Source organism: Zeus faber (assembly GCF_960531495.2).
Source record: "Zeus faber genome assembly, chromosome: 8".
In the NCBI taxonomy this organism is placed as follows: Eukaryota; Metazoa; Chordata; class Actinopteri; order Zeiformes; family Zeidae; genus Zeus; species Zeus faber.
Window position 1 is genome coordinate 21630835 of NC_137195.1, and position 23561 is coordinate 21654395.

Sequence of the window (23561 nt, forward strand, 5' to 3'; positions counted from 1 at the left end):
GGAGGAGTCACAAGGGAGCTGACGAAGGGGGAGGGGGCTCGATTACAAGGGGGAGTGCGGGGAGAAACGGTGTGATCATGGCGGCAGCGAACCTCGAAACATTCTTTTTTTTTTTTGAGTCAGAGGACCTCCAGCGTCTGGGGAAAATGTGTATTTGTACGTGTGTGTGTGTGTGTGTGTGTGTGCGTGCGTGCGTGCGTTCCCCGCCCACCCGTGAGGAGGCTGAAGGAGCAGCGCGTCCACTGGTCTCCCTCCATGCTGTAGGAGTCGATGTGTCGCACCAGGACGCGGTCGTTGTTGTAGTCCAGGTCATTGCCGCCCAGCACGTAGAGCTGCCGCCGCACGGCCGCCATCACGTGGTAGACGCGGCGCTGGAGCATGGGGCTACGCGCCTGCCACTGGTTCTGAGGAAGATGATGATGATGATGATGATGGAGGGGGGGGGGTAGAACGTTGAGGTGGGATGAGGGATGAAGGGAAGAGTTGATGAGGATTTGGGGCCAGATAGGGGGGGGGGGGCGGGGTGATGGACATATCACGTGAGAGAGAGAGAGAGAGAGAGCGAGAGGTGAAGAAGAAGGGACGGGAGAGGTGGTTGAATGGAAAGATTAATATTTTAGCATATCTGTGCGCGGCCAATTGATGTATGCTAAGCGCTAGATAAATAACGTGACACCGGGGCGGCGGTTCCCCACTAATGACTTCCCTCCCCGTTTCTAATCATATGTTTCAACCACTCCATTCTGTGCCCAGCGTCCCTGAGCGCTCCACTAAGTGTGCTGGAGCTTGTTTTGCATTCCTTTCGTGTGTGTGTGTGTGTGTGTGTGTGTGTGTGTGTGTGTGAGAGAGAGAGATGGCGAGAGAGTGCTAGTTTCACTGGCTGAGGGTTAGAGAGGAATAACACTGTTTGTATGCCTGCATTTAAGATTGTGTGTGTGTGTGTGTGTGTGTGTGTGTGTGTGTGTGTGTGTGTGTGTGTGTGTGTGTGTGTGTGTCTACTAGGAGCTGACGGGTGGCCATCTGTTGAGGGTAGAGTGGGTGGGGGTTGGTGTCGCTCTGGCAGGTGAATGTAGATTCATGGTGAATACAAATGAGTCTCTCTCTCTCTCTCTCTCTCTCTCTCTCTCTCTCTCTCTCTCTCTCTCTCCCTCTCTCCCTCTCTCCCTCTCTCCCTCTCTCCATGTACACCCACAGATTCCAAATAGGCACACAAGCCGAAGAAAATACTGACACACACACACACACACACAGCCCTATGTCGTCCTGACTCTGTCTCTGCTCTTCTCTAATAGTTTGTTGATGGCTGATGCGGGTTTTATGGCGACGCCCGCCTTTAAAAACGCCCTTTCGCCACTAATTCTCCTATCCCGCCTTGTCTTAACGAGAATAAGAATCCTAACGACCGGGCCCGAGCCATTACCGGTGGATCTCCACATCGCTTTGAGCACACTCCTTGTGAGCGCAGCTTCCTTCAGCTGAGTAGAGCGGCGGCTGTACATTTGGGATTGAGGTGGAAGTGCAGCGGGGCCGCACATCAGCCACCTGTTCTCACCTGTTCGGGGTCGTACACCATCAGCCGGTTCTGGTACTGAGCCGTGTTTGTCACTCCGCCTGAAACGCAGGAGGAGAAGAAGCGGGACATTATTCACCCGCTAGCGAGAAGGAGACAGATTGGATGCACAGAGCGGAGTCTGTAGAGGTCAAAATTAATGTACCTGCACTCGCTGTGTATGGTCTATGAACATGTGTGTGAGTGTGTGTGTGTGTGTGTGTGTGTGTGTGTGGTTGTGTGTTAACCGCAGATCCCCGTCCTCCATCTTGGTCGTACCTGAGACCCAGAGCAGGTCGTCGGCCACGCAGCCGGCGTGGCAGGACAGTGAGCGGTCGAAGGACTGGACAAAGGTCCACTTGTTCCTCTTGGGGCAGTAGCGCTCCACGGAGGGCAGCACCTGACGCAGCTCGTTCCTGCCCCCCACGGCGAACAGGTACTGGCCCAGCGCGCCCAGGAAGAAGTGCTCCCTGCACGCCTTCATGGGGGCGATCTCGGTCCAGTGGTCGCCGCGCGGGTCGTAGCGGCACGCCGTGCGCACCGCGCACGTCCGCCCGGTGGCGTGCTCCACCTCGCCGCCCGCCACAAACATGAAGTCCCCCATCACGGCAACGCAGTGGTGGCTGCGCCCGGCCGGCATGGGCGCCAGCTCGCTCCAGTTGGAGCCGCCGGCCACACGCACGTGCTCCTGGGCGGCCGGGTTGAAGTAGCGCAGCTCCCGCACGCGGCTCACCTCGCGCTTCCGGCCGCCGGCGATGTAGAGCGTCAGCGACTGGAAGCGCGGGCGCGTGCGCGGCGACTGGCGCAGCGGCTGCGCGAAGGTGGAGCCGTGGTAGTCCAGCGCCTCCTCCACCAGGGTGGCGGCGGTGGGGCTGGACTGGACCAGCGGGTGGCTGCGCGCCAGGTGGTGCAGCGTGGGCACGTCCATCAGGCCGTAGCGCACGTGCTGCAGCAGGTCCTCGGTGTACTGGTAGCGGCAGTCGTGCTCCAGCCACTGCACCACCAGCTAGCGGAGGAGGAAGAGGAGGGTGGAGGAGAATGTAAAAACAGGGAGGCCGGTAGAGGAAATGAGGAGGACAGGAAAGTTCGGAAGTCACGGAGAGCGAGCAGTGAGGTGCGTCGTGCATGTGGAGAAGGAGCGAGCGAGGGAAGACAGGAGAGAGAGAAGACACGAGGTGAAAATGAGTGGGTGAAGACCAAAAAAAAGAAAACAAGAAAAGCAGAGGTTAGAAGAGCGCAGTCGATTGTTATTCTAAACACCTACAGACCAGTACGCCGAGATCAAGGCAAGCGAGCCATTGTACGCTCACGCACACGCACACACACACGCACACACACATACACACACACACGTATTCATCAGGAGTTTTCAATGCGAGCTGTGTAAATATCCACGAGCACATTCTTTTGTGGGAGGCGGCCGAGTGGCAGAGAGGGGATTTTAATTGAACTTGAGAGCGACGGAAGGTTGTTTAGCCGCAGCGAGGTGTGAATGTGGGTGCGATGGCTGGAGATCACTGATACCATTATCAGGGAAACAAAGTGGTTTTTAACACGATCTGTGTGGGGACAGGGAACTTATTACGGCGGCACGAAGGCACAAACCTGCCACGGCGACGGTGAGATGAGCCTGATTGTTTTTTTTTCCGTTTTTTTTTGTGAGACGGTGGATGGTAGTGATTCGTGAGGACGGTGGTGGCTTTTTATTTTATTTTTTGTGAATGTCAATATGACCTGAAAACACAGCGGGGGTTACACCCCTGTCTGAACTTGATTCCAGGATCACAAAGACTTCACCTGTCAATCCACATATAACATAATAATAATAATAACAATAATAATAATAATAATAATAATAATAATAATAAAGATCATTTTAATAAAAAAACAAATAGCGATATTGTAATGATATCTCTGAGCCCTACACAGGGTCAGGAGTTAGTCAATTAGATAGATGGCAGACGGACGGACGGACAGACAAACAGATGGATAGCTGGATAGATAGATAAACAGCAGCTTACATAAAAAGATAGGCAATAATAGAGCAATCTAATAATAAGGAAAATGGCAATTTATGGAAAATGTGGAAATAGACAATAAAACGGTTGACTGTACACAATAATATATGACAATATACACAAAACCTAATGATAAACAACAAAATATTACCTAAAAAACGACAGAAAAACAAACAAAAAAAATGTGTGTGTGCTCGCGTGTGTGTGTGTGTGTGTGTGTGTGTGTGTGTGTGTGTGTGTGTGTGTGTGCGTGTGTGTGTGTGTGTGTGTGCATACGGCAGCTGACTGTGAAGGTCACGCTGCATCACACAACTTCCTCGGGGCGCAGAATAAATCAACTCCTCCTCTTTTCTTCCCCTTCCTTCCTTCCTCTCCTCTCGGTAAGAGAGTAAGAGACTGAGTGAGTGTAAGTCAATGTGCACGTGGATCAGAGTCTGTGTGTGTGTGTGTGTGTGTGTGTGTGTGTGTGTGTGTGTGTGTGTGTGCGTGATTGTGTGTGTTTGAGCGAAAGTGCGAGAGAGTGAGGAAGACAATATGAGAGAGAGGGGGGGAGCATCTGAAATTGTAATAAAGTCGATGCCCGGGTGAGAGACAAAAAGAGAGAGAGAGAGAGAGACTGTGATAGATTAGTTCTAGAGCGGGTTCAAAACGAGAGTTGGAGAGAAGAGAGAAATAAAACACTGGAGAGAGTGAGTGAATCAAGAAGGACGCCAGTCGAGGAGGAAGAGAAAGAAAGAGTGAGTCAGTGAATGAATTAATGGAGAGGTAAGAAAGGATGGATGAGTGAGTGGGGAAGCAAAGAAAGAATGGAAGGAAGGGCAAATGAATGAATGAGAAAGGAAGAGTGGAGAGTGGAATAAAATAGACTGGGGGAAGTGAGTGAATCGAGGAGGACGATGGGAGAGGAGGAAGAGAAAAAGAGTGAGTCTGTCAATGGATTAGCAAGAAGGAAAGAAAGGATGGATAGATGAGTGAAGCAAAGAAAGAATGGAAGGAAGGAAGGGTGAATGAATGAATGAATGAAAGAAAGAGCGGAGAGTGGAATAAAACACTGGAGGAAGTGAGTGAATCAAGGAGGACGACGTGGGGGGAGGAGCAATGGAAAAGCAGCGCAAAGGAGGAGAGGATGGGTGGATGAATGAAGGAGCGGAGGTTGGAATAAGACACTGGAGGAAGTGAGTGAGGAGCGACGGAAAGGCAGAGCAAAAAAAAAAGAAAGAAAGAGAGAGAGAACAAAATAAAGGCCGAGAAAATGGAGATTTCCAGAGAGGGGAAGAGAAAGTCAGTGTGACGATGATTGACAGACGAACTCTATCACTCCCCCACTTTAGCCCCCCTCCACACACACACACACACACACACACTCTTCCTCTTCCCTACTTCCTCCAGCCCACCCCTTTTATTCTGTTTTTTCCTCTCCTTTGCGGACGCCGGCCGCCGACTCGCCGCTCCCTTCCGTCTGATGCCCAAATTAACCTTCCGGGCACGGTGAAGGAGGCCCAAAGCAGCATAATCAGCCGCTGATTATGGCGGTGGCGGCCGGCTAAGGGGTCAGGGTAATTGTGCCATCAGAGGCCTGATTGTTTTCAATCAGACGGACGGCCAAGTGACAGCTGGGGGATTGGGGCCCTGATGGAGCCACGGTGGGCCTAATCAGAGCGAGAGAGACCCAGAGAGAGCGAGAGAGAGGGCGAGAGAGAGAGAGAGAGAGGGAGAGAGAGCGAGAGAGAGGGGTGGGGGTGTTAAAAGACGGGGTGCGGTGGAGGGCTGATTGGTGCAAATGAACAGTCAAAACGGCAGTTCCCCATCGCCGCTCCAGCACCCCGCAATCTACACACACACACACACACACACACACAACAACGCACATACACACCGACGGCTCATCACCCGTGCGGACACACCCATGCACGCCGCCGGCCTCTGTCTCTTTCTCTCTCGCTGCCTTGAATACAAACACACACGCACACACAGACACACGCACAGACACACAGACACACACACACACACACACACACACACACACACACACACACACACACACACACACGTCGTAGCTGTTTTGCATTCCCTCGTTATATCAACATACAGTCAATGACAGATGGTGCCACCGAACGCCATCCCCCCGTGTTTACTAGGACACATCAGGGTGCCAAACATTCTATTATTGTATGTACAATATCCTGTTATTCAACTATTATTATTATCATCATCATCATCATCATCCTCGTTACTATTATTATTATTTCGTCCCATGCAACCCTCCCCAAGTCGACCAATTCCTGCCTTTTCTTTCCAGATTTAGAGAAGAGGAAGGTATTTTCTCTCCTCTCCGCCACCATCCTGTCTTAATGGCGATGACTTGTGCCGTGCGACAAAATGGCGGACGACGCCGACACGCACTCACACACATACGCCAACAAACACATACACACTTGTCACACACCCGCTCACGGCACTCACGCAAGTAACCACTCGACAGCCTTAACAGAAACATGTGTCAACAGTAGCGCCACCATGACCTCGACCGATATTCTGTTGGGGTTATCGTATCGTATCTTCGCCATGCACACTTTTGTTATTATACCAGAATCAATCATAACAGAGGTCAAATGTGAGAGTAATAAGAGTAGAATTCATTTTGGGGTATACAAAAAAAAGACCAATTAGTCTAGTCTGCATCTAGTCTTCTAGACCAGTGAGACGGACAAGCCAGACATTAAACACGTGACTAAGGAACCACACACACACACACACACACACACACACACAGACATCCAATACCTTCCAGATCTCCTCCTCACTGAGGGAGGTGAGGCGGTCGCTCCTCAGCACCTCCAGCAGGAGGCGGTAGGGGAGCTGCAGGGCCTCGTCCGCCCGCGCCTGGCTCAGCTCCGACAGGTGCTCCACCAGGAAGCCCACCACGGCCTCCTCCAGGGCGGGCAGGTGGAACAGGTCGGCCACGCGGTACAGCTCCAGGTAGTTGACGCTGCTCAGCTCCTGGGCGAGACGTTTGCGACAATCACTGAAGGGTTTGCACCGCCGCCACAAGTTCAAAACAAAAGGCGGGAGACTCCACCTGAACCCCTTGACAGAAAGCAGCTCATTTGGGGGGGGGGGGGGGGGGGTTGATGAGGAAAGGGGAAATCTTTTGAGATCTCTTTCGAGAATCAGAAACTGCTACCGTGCATCTTCAACCATTAAGGAAAATAAATGTTTCAGTGACAGTGGATTTCTGGTTTTCGGGTTGAAACGCACAAACTGCTTTGCTCAATGACCACACAGACGCAGCACAGCTCAAAGAGCGTAAGCGCGCACTGAAATGAAGAGCGGTGGAATTTCAACTGCGCCGGTTTCAAATTGTGGAAACAGTCCGAGCAGCTGACTGGGGGGGGGCAAAAAAGAGGGATGAGCGCAGAATCGTGGGATAAGACTGCCATCTACTGGCCACTCATTCCACACAAGTCCAAATGGGGAGGTTTCCCCTGCTGCTCTGCACACGTAACTCCAATTAAGAACCGATTCTAATTCCTACCACACACACATGCACGCACACACACGCACACGCACACGCACACGCACACGCACACACACACACACACAGACACACACACACACACACACACTGATGAACAGCAGTGAATCAATGAGCTCAGCGCTGTGTAGTGCAATATGGGTTGGCTCATAAAAAATAAAAAAAAAGGATCACTTGACTCCACTAGATGGCGTCTGAGAGCAGAGTTTATCATGTGGCATTAAACGGTGTATCTGGAATAGTGTCAGGGATTATAATGTGGCTAAATCTCAAAATAAACACATGGTAATACAATACATAATAGAGATAAAGTGGTTAAAGGTATTTTCTGACGTGCAAACATTTGACGTTAGCGTCAAATGTGAGTATAGCTGTGACGTGAGTCTGAATTAAATAATGTAATGGAAATGTTACCTTACAAATTCAACTGTATACGCATTTGCATGTATATAAAAGAAAAAATCCAGAGTACGTGATCCATCTCAAGGTGATACTATTCTGGAGTAATCTTGCCCTAGTTTTGGCCAAACGCTTGCAAGGGCAGTCCACTAAAACAGCAACTCTGAGCATCTGCCCCAGATGCACAGAGCAGTGAGAGAAAATAACATTTACAGCATTAGTAAAATATCCTCTAAAATGGATGGGATTGGATTTCACGTGTCTCTTGCAACACAGTCCATTGTATCACTTTCCCTCCTTCAAGAATATGCATTGTTATATACATTGGAAATTACAATAACCACAAATCACAAATCTTTTCTATCATTTAAACCGAGTAACATACATTTTGGGGCAAATACAAAACAATATATGGACAGGCAGAATATCTGATGCGTTTTGAATTTGAGGGACTCGTTAGTAAAATGTCTGCTGAGAGGTGTAAACTATCCAAATATAACACTCACAGTATTTCGCACACTGTTGCTTTAAATATGCAAATTGAATGGCCCCACCCCAAATAAGTTTGATCATTGTGATAATTCTTCTATAGACAGGTACAACAATGTTAAACACTGCCAGCCACATGGGCCATTGCTGCTGATTGATTGGTTGATTGATTGATTTTTTTATTTCAGACATTGGATGATAAACACGCGATATAAGCATTAAAAAAAAAAAATAATAATAATAAAATGTTCAGAAAATCCTTAACAAAAGACAAAGTAAATATACATGTCTGAAAGGAGGCAGGTAGGAAGAAATGTGTATTTTCCCTACTATATCTACTACTACATCGTCTTTTTCAGTGCCTGTGCACATACATGTGCGTCTCTGGTGGTTCCACTGACACACAATCTGTGAAGTAAGACAACCCAGTCAGGTTTTTGTGAGCGTTCTTTCAGAAAGCGTGTCCTGAAACGACCCCTTCAGTTGCCTCCAACACCTACGTCACGCTGTGCTTCAGTGGAATTAGAACCTCCCCCGCCTGAGTAGCTCAACAAACAAATCCTTTAAAAGAAATGGGAATCCATACCAACTGCCTGCGAAGAGACTGCAGACGATGGAAACGTAAGTATTTAAAAAATAATTCTGTTGTTCTCCTCTTTCGAAAAAAAAAAAAAAAAAAAAAAAGATGGGGGAGATGAGTGTAGGCTGCAGAGCGTGATCCGCTTCGTGTAACAAAACCAAAAAAAAAAGTGTGTGTTTTTTATTGTAGATGCATTTATTTTATTTTATTTTATTTTTTCCGAACTACAACCTAACACTAATCCCTGTGTGTGAGAGGCCCGGTGCGGCGCGGTGATCTCATCTAACATGAAAATCAGTTCAGAAACTGATTTTGGTGGACGGAGAAGGTGGAAATCAGTGAAAGGGAAAAAAATACGACGACGCCCGGAAGCCATGATCAAAACGCCACCGGCTCACAGAGCTCTGGGCCTGGAGAGGATGGGTCCTCTCAGAGAAAACAGCCCATTTCGGCACAGGAGGGTATAGAGGCATGTTAGAATGGCCAGAATGCATCATCCGAGTGGTATTTTCAGCAAAAACTTCAAAAACATGTTTTGTCGGAGACCTACAGTATATAAGACATTTTCCCAATGAACAGCTCTGGGGACTGCCCTGAGGGGAACTAGGAACTGGGGAGGTTTCTCCCGAGCACTAGATACCATCAAGGGCTTTTTTTCTGGCTGCATTCGCACTGCTAAGAACTCTGAGGTGACGTCAGCCAGCAGGGTTTCAGCGTGAGTTCCGTGTTGTGATTAGTCCGTAACTTTCACTGATTTCACCTTATCAGTCCATCAAAATCTGTTTCTGAACAAATTTGAGGCAAGAAATAAACAATCCAGTTGCTGAATCCAGTAGCTATTTATGGTGTTTTTTTTAAGTTTTTTTTTTGTATATATTTTATATTGTTTATAGTGCTTACCTTGATATGCTCTATAATTTATGCTTCCCCATTTTGCTGTGTAAATTTCCCCGGTGTGGGACTAATAAAGGTTTATCTTATCATATCTTATCTTATCTTCACTCATATTACATCTACAAGGCCTCATTTAAAGGTTAGTTCCGACTTTCGTAAGGCACGGGCACGAATCAGCACAGCTCAAAGGGTTTTGCTTAATTCAATTAACGTCGGAAAATAAAATAAATGAAATAAATACATCTACAATAAAAATTGTATTTTTATTGTTTTTTATTTCTATTGGTTATTTTTTATTACCGCTGAGTGTACGTGGGCTGCTCCGCACCCAGAGCGATGTGACTCGACTGGGACAGACTGTCCTCAGTGCGCTGGGGGGGGGGGGGGGGGGCGAGGCACCGTGCACTTATGTCTGGACCAATCACCGTGCACTTATGTCTGGACCAATCACCGTGCACTTACGTCACGGAAGGTTCCGCTTGTGCGGGTTAGTCTCTGCGCTGGAGTAGGAGCTAAAAAAAAAGTCCCTCAAAACGACATTCTAAGAACTAAGAACGTTCCTAGTTCCGGCAGTGTGGACACACAACAAAGGGACGTTTCCTCCAAAAAAGTTCAGAGAAGTTCCCGCGGTGTGGAAACGCCTATTAACTTGTGTAAAAAGGAGCACAATAGGTCCCCTTTCACTTACTTGAACTCTTGACTTCAATAGATGTTTTCCCACCGCAGGAAAAAAATACCTGTGCTAAGGGAGGTGAGGAAGGGGGCAAACCCCTTCCTGATCACCTCGCCTTTGTGAGCCCCCGCCTTTGTGCGTGTAGCGTGTGGTGCGGTGTGTTGGCACGCTGTGCGTCCCTGGTGGTTCCTACCTGGACCAGGTAGTGGGAGCAGAGGCTGAGCAGCTCCAGCAGCTGCAGGTGGCTGCCGGCGGACAGGACGTCCTGGATCACGCCGGGCTCCAGCAGGATCTGAGGAGGAGAGGAGGACGTGAGGGAAGAGCATCTCCCATTTTGAAAAACCTCCTGTGTTTATTATATTTCGGGGGGGGGCTGGGATTGTGGGAGTGGGGTCGTCCCTGAGCAGGGAGACGAGGAGCTCCACGTACGACGGTCCCATAAATTCTCTTTAATAAGACGCGTAGTCATCCGCGTACAGGACGCTCGTTTGGCTTTATTACAAAATTGATTCTGACTCTAATGTTTTGGTTTTTTTTTCCACGGTTGTTGTTGTTCTTCCGGATGTTATTAATGGACAAATGGAGCTGTGGTCGCAGATTCTCATTTGTCACGAAACGGCTTCCAGGCCGAGGGGGAGGGAACCGCTCACATTGGTCCGGCGGGGTGACCGGGGGGGGGGGGGGGGGGGGGGGGGGGGGGAAAAAGCAACACTGAAAGAAGAGCAATTTTCTATTTGTCTTTCTTTTTTGGTTTCTGTGAACTTCATAAATTAAAAAATTGGGCATTCCTCCATCTCTGGAGCGCTGATCGGGTCAAACGTTGACTCTAAACCATATTGTGAAGACGGAAAACATGTAAATTGACCAAAAACGGCGTATGCGCTCGACACACCGTCCCTTTCTGTCGTCGTTTTCCGAAAGCCGCCCGGCGCCACACCGCGGTTCAGTTTATATACCGCCAGGTGGGTTTCGTTCAGCGCCACACGTGTGTGTGTGTGTGTGTGTGTGTGTGTGTGTGTGTGTGCATGCGCGAATTGTGTACAATTCTACAATAACCCCCTCAAATACGGGCGACCAAATAGAACGAGCCGCTCGCCAAGAGGCCGTGGATTTCCAACCGGTGCTCCTGATCCAATCCGATCTGTGCGCCTGGCACGTGGCCAGCGTCGGGGGAGGGGGGAGGTGGGGAAAGAGGGCAATTCGCGCCGCTTTGTAAATATTTGATATCCGCCGTTAATCCGTGGCAATGTACGGCAGCCGCTCTGCAGGTGTGGAGGTTGTAATTAAATGGTTTTAAATGGTGGAATCTGCGGCGATGAGGGCCACGGTTTTCAGTCACACAGCACGGAGAAGGTCTGGGTTACGTGGCTCGTTTTGCCTGGTGGCTCATTTCCTCACTTATTTCCTCACTCTTTGCACACATACACACGCCATTTTTGGCATGTGTATGTGTGCGTAACACCGCACTCGGGCCACCTCGTAACTGTGACGGCCTATGACGTATGGCTGGAGGTATTCACTAGGTCATTGTTTACACTCCCTATTAAGCATATTGCCCTCATCTCATCTGCGGTCATCTCTTCCAGGCGACGACAGGTGCAGGCGCTGACCTACTTGAAACCGGGGGGCCAAGCGAGCCCCACTTTTTCTCACTTCCACTGTGGAAAAAAGAATTAAGAGTATTTATGAAGTTAAGTCCCCCGCCCCCATGAGACCACGCGGTGTATGGCGAGCCGCAGGCCACTGAGCCAATAGGCTGCTTACTGGACAGCCGGATTACCGCCGCCGAGGGGGTCGGGGAAGGTCATGTGCCGCCGCCACACGCACCCCTTCCAACGATGACAGGGAGGAGAAGGAGGATTGTAGGGGGAGGTCGTCGGGCTACACCAGCTATATCCCAGTCCACCCCTGGTTTCAACAGGGTTAGGGTGGAGGGGAGGGGCCTCACCTGTCCTGTGTAGGCGAAGTCCAGCGCGTGCTTCAGCCCCACACTGGTCACGCCCTGCAGCGTCACCTCGTCTGCCTCGCTCTCCAGCATGCACAGGCTGAACATGGCCTGCGGACACACGGAGAGGAGCGAGGTCAGCGGCGTCCGTGGAGCGGTGGCAAACGCCTGATCGCTATGATCTGAGCCGAGTGGCTCGCGAGTCGTCAAGTTCCACAGCCGTGTTTCCATCCAAATGTTGGGCGAATTTTACACCGATGTTACTACGTGTGGGTCTCTGATGGGCCTTTCTATCACACAAACTATGAAGTAAGACAACCCAGTCGGTTTTTTTGTGAGCGTTCTCTTTCAGAAAGCGTGTCCTGAAACGACCCCTCCACATTTGCATCCAACACCAACACGTGGTTCAGTAGAATTAGAACCGCCCCCATCTGAGTCGCTCAACAAACAAATCCTTTAAGAGAAGGGGGAATACCAACTGCCTGTGAAGAGATTGCAGATGATGGTTAGTAAAGGTCAGTAAAGTATTTAAAAAATAATTCTGCTGTACTTCTGTGTTTTTCGAACAAAAAAACGTGGGCGGTTGATGTAGGCTGCGGCGTGCAAAGAGTGTTTTTATTGTTGATGTATTTTTTTTTTCATACAATTTTATGTTCCGGCGTTTACATGAAATTAAAAATCCCCGCGTGGGAGAATCCCGGTGCGTCGCGGTGGGGTGTCTGTGTCTCCCACAAGCTTGGAGCACAGCAAATAAAGTCGGAACTGACATTTTAAACTAGGCATGTAGATCTAATATGAGTGAAGATTCAGCAACTGGATTGCTTATTTCTCGCCTCAAATTTGTTCAGAAACAGATTTTGGTGGGCTGATGAGGCGAAATCAGGGAAAGTTTACAGACTTATTACAACGGAACCAGGAAGCCATGATCAAACGCCACTGGTTCACAAACCAGGAACTTGTGCTTGAACCCCCATTGGCTCATAGAACTCGGGGCCACGGGAGGGTGGCTCCTCCCGCAAAAAAACAGCCCGTTTGAAACAGGTAGGTATAGAGGTGTGTTAGTGGTATTTTCGGCGAAATCTCCAAAAATATGTTTCGGGGACCTCAGAAAAACGTTGCCATGAATAAAATGTGAATCTGAAATGCATTTTATCATGGGTTGAGGCAAATGTCCAATGTCAATGAATGTCTCTGCTTCAATAGGTCGACATGTATTATTACACTATTACATGATTATACAACGAAAGAGAAAAATAAAATGAAAAAAAAGAGAAAGTGTATTATTTATTTGACCGTCAATCGTCAAGTAAAAGATTGTGATCAGGACAGCCCTAGTGGACAAACACCATATAATACCACATAACACCACATCGGACTTGAATTGTGTATTGTCTGACGGCTGATGACGTGGTCAAATGAAAGATGAAACATTGATAATGCATCTCTCTCTCTCTCTCTCTCTCTCTCTGTCTCTCTCTCTCTCTCTCATGGAATGACAAATATATGCTGTTTTCAATACAATTTCAGAAAAATCACTCTGACCTTTTCTAAGCTTGTTGGAACTAATCTAGCGGTAAAGAAGTAACAACGGCAATTACTTTGTAAAGAGTAAAGGGTAATAGAGCTCTCCTCCCTCCTCTCTCTTTCCCGTGTGCTTTCAAGTCTCTATCATCAGAAACACACACACACACACACACACACACACACACACACACACACACACACACACACACACACACACACACACACACACACACACACACACACACACACACACACACACACACACACACACACACACACACACACACCCTTCCTCCCCCACTGCTGTTGGTGAGTGTGGCTGACTCCTGGCCAATCAAAGCTATTGAGCGGCGTCACATCGAGATGACATCGATGGAGCCGAGAATCAGGATCGAGTTGGAGCAGATCCAGGATCAGGGCGTTGAATGGATCACCGGCGTGGTATGGATTGGCGCTTCTCCATCCTGCGCCAGCAGCAGCCGTCTCGTCCACCTCAAAAACGGAGGGGATGAAATGGCGCGCGCCTCGTCGTCGGCCAGGTTCTGTTTTTACACATTTCAGACGCGGATGTTGGTGAATTTAAGCCGATAACGGCGTTGTGGTCGTGCGGGGCCGTCGGACGGCTGTCAGGTCCTAATTGCCGCGAAAGAGAACGACTCTCTCTCTCTCTCTCTCTCCCTCGCTCTCTCTTCCTCCCTCCCAAAGGTTCATGGGAATCACTCCGATTGATACACATGAACTTTAAGGGGTGGGGCGAAAGCTGGGTGTCCCAACTTAGAAACGAGCCTTCTTGATTCACCGACACCCTAATGGAAAATGATTAGCAAGATCGGGGGAGCAACCGCTGCCAACTGTGGTCAGCACTGTGGTGTGTGTGTGTGCGTGTGTGCGTGTGTGCGTGTGTGTGTGCGTGTGTGTGTGCGTGTGTGTCTTGGAAGAGAACAAGGTGGAAAAAACAGAAAGAGGGAGAAAGTCTGTGTATGTCTGTGTGGGATGCAGAGATGGTGACGGGAATTTGTGGCGTGTGAGTGGGCAGAGAGGGATAGAGAAAGAGGGCGAGAGAGCGAGCCAGCAAGAGAGAGAGAGAGAGAGAGAGGGGGAGAGAGAGAGAGAGAGAGAGTGCAAGCGCATGTGCACGAGAGAGAGAGAGAGCGAGAGCGAGAGAGTGAGCTGAGCTGCAGGCCGGGAGCAGGACAGCTCCTGACCTTGGCAGAGGAGCCGCCGGGATGCTGGTGGTGGTGACGGATGAGGTCCCCACAGTGCGATATAGAGCTTGCGCGATATAGAGAGACGCGCCACGCCACACTCGTGTCCAAATCTTTGGCCGCCGATGGTGCAAAAAAAGAAAAAGAAAGAAAAGAAAAAGAGAAATAGACCCCTGTGACTCCCTCACGCGACCCCCCACGGGTAATGTGACTATTTCCGGATGATGCGACATCTTCTCTCTGCAAAATTCATATTTGGCTCTGAATTGACTCTACCGTGGGTTAGTATCCAAATCAAACCACTCTTAATTTGGATACTTACCCACGATAGAGAATAGTAAAGAAAAACCTCTTGGTTTCAAGTGGTTCCTTTAATTATGAGCAATTAACAAAGGCTGATCCTGCATAGAAACGAACACAGATCAGCTGCGTGTCACATGTGAGTGTTACACCCCGATTATAGTGCTCGGTTATTGACAAACGAGGAGAGCGATGGAGAATACTTGTAAACAAAATCGACGCAAAACACAAACCTGAAAAGCCGGGTCCCATGTAGCATCGGTGACTCATTTTTCAAAAGCTTGATCTCCTGACACAATGGCCGCCATTGATTCTGGGTGAGCTGCAGCTGCAGGGCAGCGGACCATAGTATCGCACTGCGTCACTGGGAAAGCGGACCCAAACGTTGGTGTGTGTGTGTGTTTTCTGTCGTCAGTGTCCTTTTGCCAAGGGTGGAATGCAATGTTGCTGCAATATATATTTGCAAAAACCACCTTGGGGTGCCTCGGACGCCGAGTGGCCCCCGTGAGGTGCCACAGGAAAACGACTGCCGCCCGGATTCTTTTTGCAACAACAACCGACCGTTTCTCATCAAGGTGTCTATACGTATCTCTGTCTGTGTCGTTCGTTCATTTCTGTGAGTCATTAAGAGGTAGAGCGAGCAAGAGAGAGAAAGAAGAGTGGTTGCTATTTGCAGAGCGTCTTCCGCATCCTGCCTCTGCTACATAAATGAACTAAATGAAACAAAGCGGTGAAGTCAGATGACAAACTCGAGATAACGTCGTTAGCCCCGACAGATGAATAGGAGAACTCGGCTGCAAGCGACTGATCTAATAAAACGGCGGCTGCCTGGGACGCGAAAGATCTCTTTTTTAAAACAGACACGGGAGACGAGGACAGGAGCACAAAAGTGGGAGAGCGCAAAGGCGAAGTGTCTCACTCCCCCACCTTCAGATCTTTACAGGAGACAGAGAGGTATCAGGGTTCCTCCTCCCGCGCATGCACGTGCGCACACACATGCACAACAACCCCCCCCCCACACACACACACAAGAAATAATCCCTGGGCAACTTGGAGTATAATCTGCCTCTCATTTTCAAGAGGGATTAATTTCTAGTTCCTAATCTGTCCACTGTGCCTGGATCAAATCTCATCACGGCAGTTTTCTCTCCGTGGCTCGTATTGGCAAATCCACTCGCCCAGTTTGGATTGAAAACGGCCCCAACAAATCCACCCGGCCATAAAAGGCCTTAAATGTATGCGTCATATACTTATAGATGTCTGCCACAAATAAATAGTGTTGTAAAGCTCTGTGTGTGTGACTGTGGGGAGACGGGGGTTCAAGTGGATTGGTGGGTTGTTATAATTTGCATAAATTCATCTGACTGGAGGAGAGGTTTCCAGGATAGATCGATTTCTTTTAGCTATTTATTTACTTACTTATATAGATAAATATAATATTTTAAAAACATTTCACGATAAAAAAGTAATAAAACCAGTTCTATAGTTAGTTATTTTTGTGTAGAACAGGTATAAACAGTATTTTTCACACATAAATAATAATAGTAAAATAAAACCTCACAGTCAGACCAGTGCGTGTGTGCCTTCGCCTGACAGTGGGTGCGTTCCTTTTGAGCCAGGGAACCTCCCGGCGATGGAGGGGCATAGGCTTTCTCTTACATGGAGGGGGGAACATTTTCGTTTGGGAGGAGAACATCAGCATAAAACTGTAAAACTTGACCAAAAAATAGAACGGCCCATCACCCAGCAAGATTCATTCAAACAAAAGAGCCGTTCAAAAGAACCGGATTGTTCGTGAACAACATGGTGATGAGAGGCCATCCCGGGGGGTAATTCTCCCCCTGGACACCTTGATTGATTGCAGTCTTTATAAAAACATTTTGTTTTATATTGTTTCTAGTGAAAAGGCTGTTGAAAAAAACAATAGACCTTTCGTGAAATAATAGCCGTGCGTGACTCCACGCGGCTCCCTCCTGTGAACTTCTATAGTGATACCGCGGTTCACGTGTGCATATTGAACCACAGGGGCATACCGAAGCTTGGCTAACATACCCTGTACTGTTGCATCTCTATATATTTACTGTGTGTATATATATATATATATATATATATATATATATATATATATATATATATATATATATATATATATATATATATATATATATATATACACATTACAGTGGAGCCTCGACTTACGACTGCATCTACTTAAGACTAATCCAAGATACGAGTAGCCATAGTCGCGAAGATTTGTATCGACTTGCGACCAACTGCTCCAAGATACGTGGAAATGTGCAGTTGGCGCGTCGGCGGCCAGTCAGCAGTCAGTCAGCGGGCGACCTACATCGTGTGTGCACGTAGTTCGTGGCTTATCGATATTTTCTTCATATTTACTGTGTTTGTGCTGTGTATTTTGTTTATTTCCACCCTTCATGATTTCATAATTTATATGGGAAAAATTGCTTCGACATACCACTGTTTTAACATACGGCCGTTCTTATAGAACGAATTACAGTCGTAAGTCGAGGTACCACTGTATAATATACAGGTACTCCTCACTTAACGACCGAGATCCGTTCCTACGACCAGGTCGATAAGTGAATTAGTCGATAAGCGAGGAGCCGCCCCCTTACCGGAATTTCAGTCTTGGAGATTGTGAACGCTAGTGTTGTAAATACTGACCGACTGCGGGAACGAGACAGAGAATGAGAGCGGTGATGAGCTGTAAAGTGTATACAGTGTATATAGTATATAAAGGGGGATGCGCGATGACATGCTTGACGCTGAGACGCCGCGCTGTGTACAATACAGGCTGGTCGGAGAGCTGGTCATAAGTATGAATGGTCATTAAACAGGTAGGTTATTAAGTGAGGAATACCAGAATACCGTGTGTGTGTGTGTGTGTGTGTATATATATATATATATATATATATATATATATGTATATCTCGACATGATTGATCACTCACGCGGAAGTAGTCGCTGCACGCCGCCAGCACGGCCTTGTGAGCGTGGAACTTCTGCTCCCCGGCGACCAGGGTGACATCACACAGCAGGCCGTCCTTCCTCTGCTGGTTGAGGGCGGACAGGACCGAGTCCTGGTGAGACTTGGAGTGGCAGAGCCTCTGTCCTGTCAGCATCTCCCCGCCACTGGAACACACCGTGGACAATGGTTAGGTTAGGCTGGCAGCCATGACTGCAACCGGACGACCAGACGGCCGGCTGTCTGGCTAGCACTACAACTGGTAATGAAAAATGACTTTTCAGACAGAACGGGGCTCAGGCGAGACCGGGACTGGCCAATCCCCAGTCCTGTCAAGTGTGTCCCAACTCCTGGACGTAGACATCTGGACCGATCAGCGGCGATGAGAAAAGACTCCTGTCACGCTGGCGACGCGTCTCCGCATGCAGACCTCGCAGTCATGACTTTTCGGGATAGAAGCGGTTCGGACAAACAAGCCGACGGACGCGTCTGGCAGAACTCCGGGACTGATTGAAGCTGCGGTTGACTGATGGACCGAGCGTACGCTGCTGGCAACCTTGTACCGGCAAACATTGTGCGTGTTCCAGCTCTTCCTGTTTGGCTTTTCTGTACGTCCCCATCCATCAGCACAATGCCGCCCTGTCTGTGCAGATCTGTCTCTGTCCACTTACAGTCTTGGCTGACTGTCACTCTAAATGCTGTTGTCTGCCCAGAGCTCAGTCTGTCACCTTTATGGAGATGGCCAGTAACACACAGGGAATAGCGTGCGTGTGTGTGTGTGTGTGTGTGTGTGTGTATGTGTGTGTGTGTGTGTGTATTGAGAGGACAGACATCGGAGAATGAGGAGGTTGGGGATTTGGGAAGGGCAGTGGCGGTGATGAGTCACACGGTTTGTTAGGTAGATGGGTCCTGCCAAGGGGACGGAGCCCAGGGATCTGGAGAGAGTGGAGATGGGGCAGAGCCACGGAACCTGTCAGACTGAAGGGAAAATGACACGCCGTAGGGAGGGAGGGAGGAAGGAAGGAAGAAAGGGAGGAAGGGCTGGCCGAGGGACGAGTGAGATAGGGCTGGGAGGGGTGGAAAAAAAACTGAGATATAAGGACACCTGGAGAGACGGACGAAGTGGGATCACACAGAGAGATAAAGGGCGACGGGAAAAAGGACGATTCCACCGTTTTTGATGGCAGAATGGTTGTGTTTAATTGACATTGCAACCAGGTTTTTAGTTGAGTATCTAACCAAAACAATGGTTAAAAACTCAATGTGGCACAAGAAATGGATGAGAAGTTGGATTTTTTCGTGTCCATGTGGAGGTGCAGGGTATGGACAGAAATATGTGTCACTAGAAGATGAATTAGAATTGTTTTAACTTGAATAATTGCATTAAAAAAAATTGAATTTGGATAGCATCATTTGAAATTGAATGTATTCGTTTGGAACTCAATTCAAATAAACTTGAAACTGAATGTAATATTATGAAATTGAACGAATTTGCTCTTAAACTGTATTTGATCCTCCCTGAAGATTAATTTTGTTCCAGTAATTCAATTTCAGTTCCCGTAATTCAATTTCAGTTCGGTGTGTCTCACACATCCGGGTCGTTGAGGAAGAGCAATAGAGTACAGAGTCACAGAACTACTTTTCGGCCAGGATGTGCGGCCCCTTCCCTTCACTGTGTGTGTGTGTGTGTGTTTGGGGGGAGGGGTCTGTCGGAAGCTTGTCTATAAGAGCTTCAAGGATGCCGCTGATCAGTCATCCAATCTGTCTTTTTGCTTTTTGGTGTCGCTTTTCCCAACAACGTTTCAGCTTTCAACACCAGAACCGAGCGAGCGTTCCGCCAGGTTGCGTGCCTGGCCCTCTAAGATGTAGGTCTCCAATAAGGACTATGCGCATCATGCACTCCCCCGGCATGGGCTGCAAGAGGGAATTACTGAGAGAAGCCTCCGGCAACGTACAGGGGGATGCTCCAAAATAATGTTTTAATGCATTTATATCTAGGCTTTAACCTGCGTGCGTTATGAAAGTTATGAAAGGTCCAATCCAACACTGGTTCGGTCACTCCGGTCGGTAACCTCCGTAGTTGGACATGGACAATGGGCACCGTGAGTCTCTACGTGAAACCCTGTGTATCCTACACCGAGGCGGCCGAGAACTCCAGAGTGGACCCGTTTCAGCAGACCGATCAGCTCTGTCCCGCCATGGACACACACACACACACACACACACACACACACAGGCACATCCTGGCCCAAAAAGGAGTTCTCTGAATCTGCACTAGATTGCTCTTCCTCAACGACCCGGATGTGTGAGACACGCCGAACGGAAATTGAATTGCAAGAATTTGAATTGTGAGAACTGAATGCCTCTTCAGTGAGGATCAAATACAGTTTCAGAGCAAACAAATTAAATTTCATAATTTTACATTCAGTTTCAAGTTTAGTGGAATTCAGTTCCAAACGAATACATTCAATTTCAAATTATGCTACTCAGATTCAGTTTTTCAATGGAATTATTCAAGTTAAACAATACAAATTCAAATGATGTGACTCAAATTCAGTTTTTTAATGTGAATATTCAAGTTTAGCAATTCAAATTCAAATATAAATTGATATTGACACTTATTTCTGACCATAGTGTGGTTCCTGAATGGAACAAAGCGATAAAGTCTTATCTTGTGGTATTAGGGTTGACCTACCTGAAGCTGGGTTCAGAAGGCATGCCCCCAGACACAGGAGGTGGAGGAGGAGATGGGGTTGGGGTGGTGGTAGTGTGTGGGTGACAGTGGGAGCTGTAGCCTCCTCACAGGACACACACATCAGCCTGAGAAAGAGAGAAGGGCACGTCAGTCTGTCCAGTCCCACCCGGCGTCAGTCCGAGGAGCTTCTTCAGTCCCTGGATCTGTGTTTTCGCTTTTGTTGTTATCCCCCATCCGCGTCCTTCACAGCACTTTAGTCGACATCCGTTGTTCTGAAGCACTGGACACGCACTGTAAAAGCCCAGAGGCAGAGCCTACACTCAGCACTTCTGCAAACAAGCTAGTAATCTATATTACACTAGTGTGTATCACATTATGTGATACAGTACACACTAGAATTTGATAGTCCGCACAATCTACGGCTACAAGGGCGGAACAGAGGTCAGTCGCCACACCCTTTGAAACTGAAGCCGTCACATACGCAACATCAGTGTTTCTCAATGTAGGTTCCGATGGAGGTTACAGGGGGTTCCCGGCACCATGCTTAATAGCTCATCTTCATTGTTAGTTGGACAATAATGACTGTTAATCAATTACATGTCTTCTCAGATGGTGGGTTCCCAGAGACAAAAATGGTGGCCTAGGTTGATGGTCCTTGATATGCACAAGGGGTTGAGATGCACGAGTCGCACGAGTCACTCCGGGTCTATCTACTCCAACAGCTATGTTCAAAGGTGAATTCCTAGTGTGTATAGTGTCCTGCTGAGACGCAGGCAGGGCAGAGTGTCAGGTCCCTGTCCACCCCAGTTGTGCAACCCCCCCAGGGAGATCCAGCCATCGATCCTCTCCAGTGACCTTCTGCTGCTTGGCTGACACAGACTGATGAGGGAGAGAGAGAGAGGGAGAGAGCGAGAGGGAGGGAGAGAGAGAGAGAGAGAGAGGGAGAGAGAGAGCGAGAGAGAGAGAGAGAGAGTGTGAGAGAGAGAGATAGAGAGAGACCACACCATGCACCAGCCAATCAAGAAAACCTCTCCACTCAGATGCCATGGGTTAAAACACTTTTGGCTCCAAAAAAATCATTCACTACCCAGCACATGGTTGAAACAGCTGAAAAGGAAACAACCCCATCATTTGCAAAATATATCACTCTAGGTCTGATCTAAACACTAATTCCGGCAAGCAGAGAAGTGAAGCAGGGTGAGGGTTTGGCCAGAGATAAGTACACAAAATGTAGCATTTAATTACATGGTTACAACTATAAAAATAATAATAGTAATAGTGGCGATGAAATTATCGCAATAATAATAATAATAATAATAATAATAATATTAATAATAATAATAACAGTGGCGATAAAATTGTAGCATTATAATTATAATTATAATAACAATAACAATAATAATAATAATAATAATAATAATAATAATAATAATAATAATAACAATAATAATATGACAACAACAGTAATAATAATAATAATAATAATAATAATAATGTGTACTTTTCCTCCATGTGTCCATTCATCCGCTGTCACTTTGTCCATCTCTGGGTTGTCACAAGGTCCCGCAACAGGCCAGCCCATAATAAACCGTGACTACCCTAAATTATGACCTCCTGGTACGATCAACCAGACAACGCCGTGAGCACGGAACTCTCCCTGCATTTAAAGCACCTTAGGCCCAGAGGAATTTGTTTGTCCCCCTGATGTGGTAGTACACGCTACGCACCTCATACAATTGTGTTGCGGCCAAATCCCGGCGTTGGCGGCGGCTCCGTTAACCGCACCGTCATCCGGTCGGATGTCCGTGATCCGCTACAGCCTCCGAGGCGAACGCCGGCGTGCGAAGCGCTGTTTTACCAGATCCGCTCAGTTGTCTCGGGCACTTTATTGGAGACACCGAAGCTCCTAAATTGTTCCATTTTAACCCCGCCTCCCCACGGCGATCAAATGGATTTAGAGCGACAGGGGTGGAAGAGCGCCCCGTGGCGGACGGTGTGGGGGGATGCAGCGATAAAATGGGGTCGTTGTGAGCGGTGTTGTTGTTGTGTTTAAGGGTTGATTATTAAGCTCAGATAGATGGGAGCCGGTGTTGCTGGATATTGACTTCTTGCACATAGAGCCAGCCACAGCATCCTGAAAAGACAAAATCGTAGATCGATATATAGCCCCTCGTACACGGGGATACGGAATTGATGGAGACCTGCGGATCTATCTATCCATCTACGATTCTGTCTTTTTTTTTTTTTTATGTTGTGTCTGGCTCTAGAAGAAGTTCATATCCAGTGATATCTGCTTCCATTGCTTTATTGTTCTGATGACAATAAAAAAAAACACACACACACACATACACACACACACACACATAACATGTGGGCTTCAAACTGTACTTATGCTGCGTTGAATTGGAACTCGGAAATCGGAACTTCCGTGTCGGTAGTCTCCCCTTCCGAGGTGAGCGTGTTTCCCTGGCTCCGTTCGGGGGAAAACATGGACACGTGTAGGACTCCTGTGTTTGTTCGGCAAGCTTTGCCACTCCACGGGCAGCACGACGTATGTTAACGTCACATAAAAAAACAAAACCAAAACTGCAGAGTGGTGTGCTTCGAAGTGAGACTTGTTTTCTAATAAAATACAATAAAATCGCGCAGAGACAACTTCAACTGGGTCGGCAATCGAGAACCCAGAACCGAGCGATCTTAAATGTCCGTCGATTCGAAACTGACCGGGGGCGGGCCGGATTTTTCCCGAGCTCCCAAGTCTCTGGAACG

The 23561-nt window shown here is 48.1% G+C and overlaps 1 protein-coding gene across 1 annotated transcript in view; it reads right to left on the reverse strand.

Annotated features, from left to right (window-relative positions):
• klhl32 (kelch-like family member 32) overlaps positions 1-22651 on the reverse strand; it is a gene marked incomplete at its 3' end in the record, with an annotated part of 23908 nt that extends 1257 nt beyond the window's left edge. Inside the window, exons 1-9 of the mRNA XM_080005772.1 lie at positions 22520-22651; positions 20793-20917; positions 18084-18264; positions 12086-12193; positions 10331-10429; positions 6352-6567; positions 1829-2555; positions 1553-1611; positions 212-404 (exon numbers count right to left, since the gene is read on the reverse strand). Coding sequence (XP_079861898.1) covers positions 212-404; positions 1553-1611; positions 1829-2555; positions 6352-6567; positions 10331-10429; positions 12086-12193; positions 18084-18264; positions 20793-20815 — 1606 coding nt within the window. The 5' untranslated portion in view covers positions 20816-20917; positions 22520-22651. The remainder of the gene's footprint in view (positions 1-211; positions 405-1552; positions 1612-1828; positions 2556-6351; positions 6568-10330; positions 10430-12085; positions 12194-18083; positions 18265-20792; positions 20918-22519) is intronic.
• Positions 22652-23561: the final 910 nt, after the last annotated feature.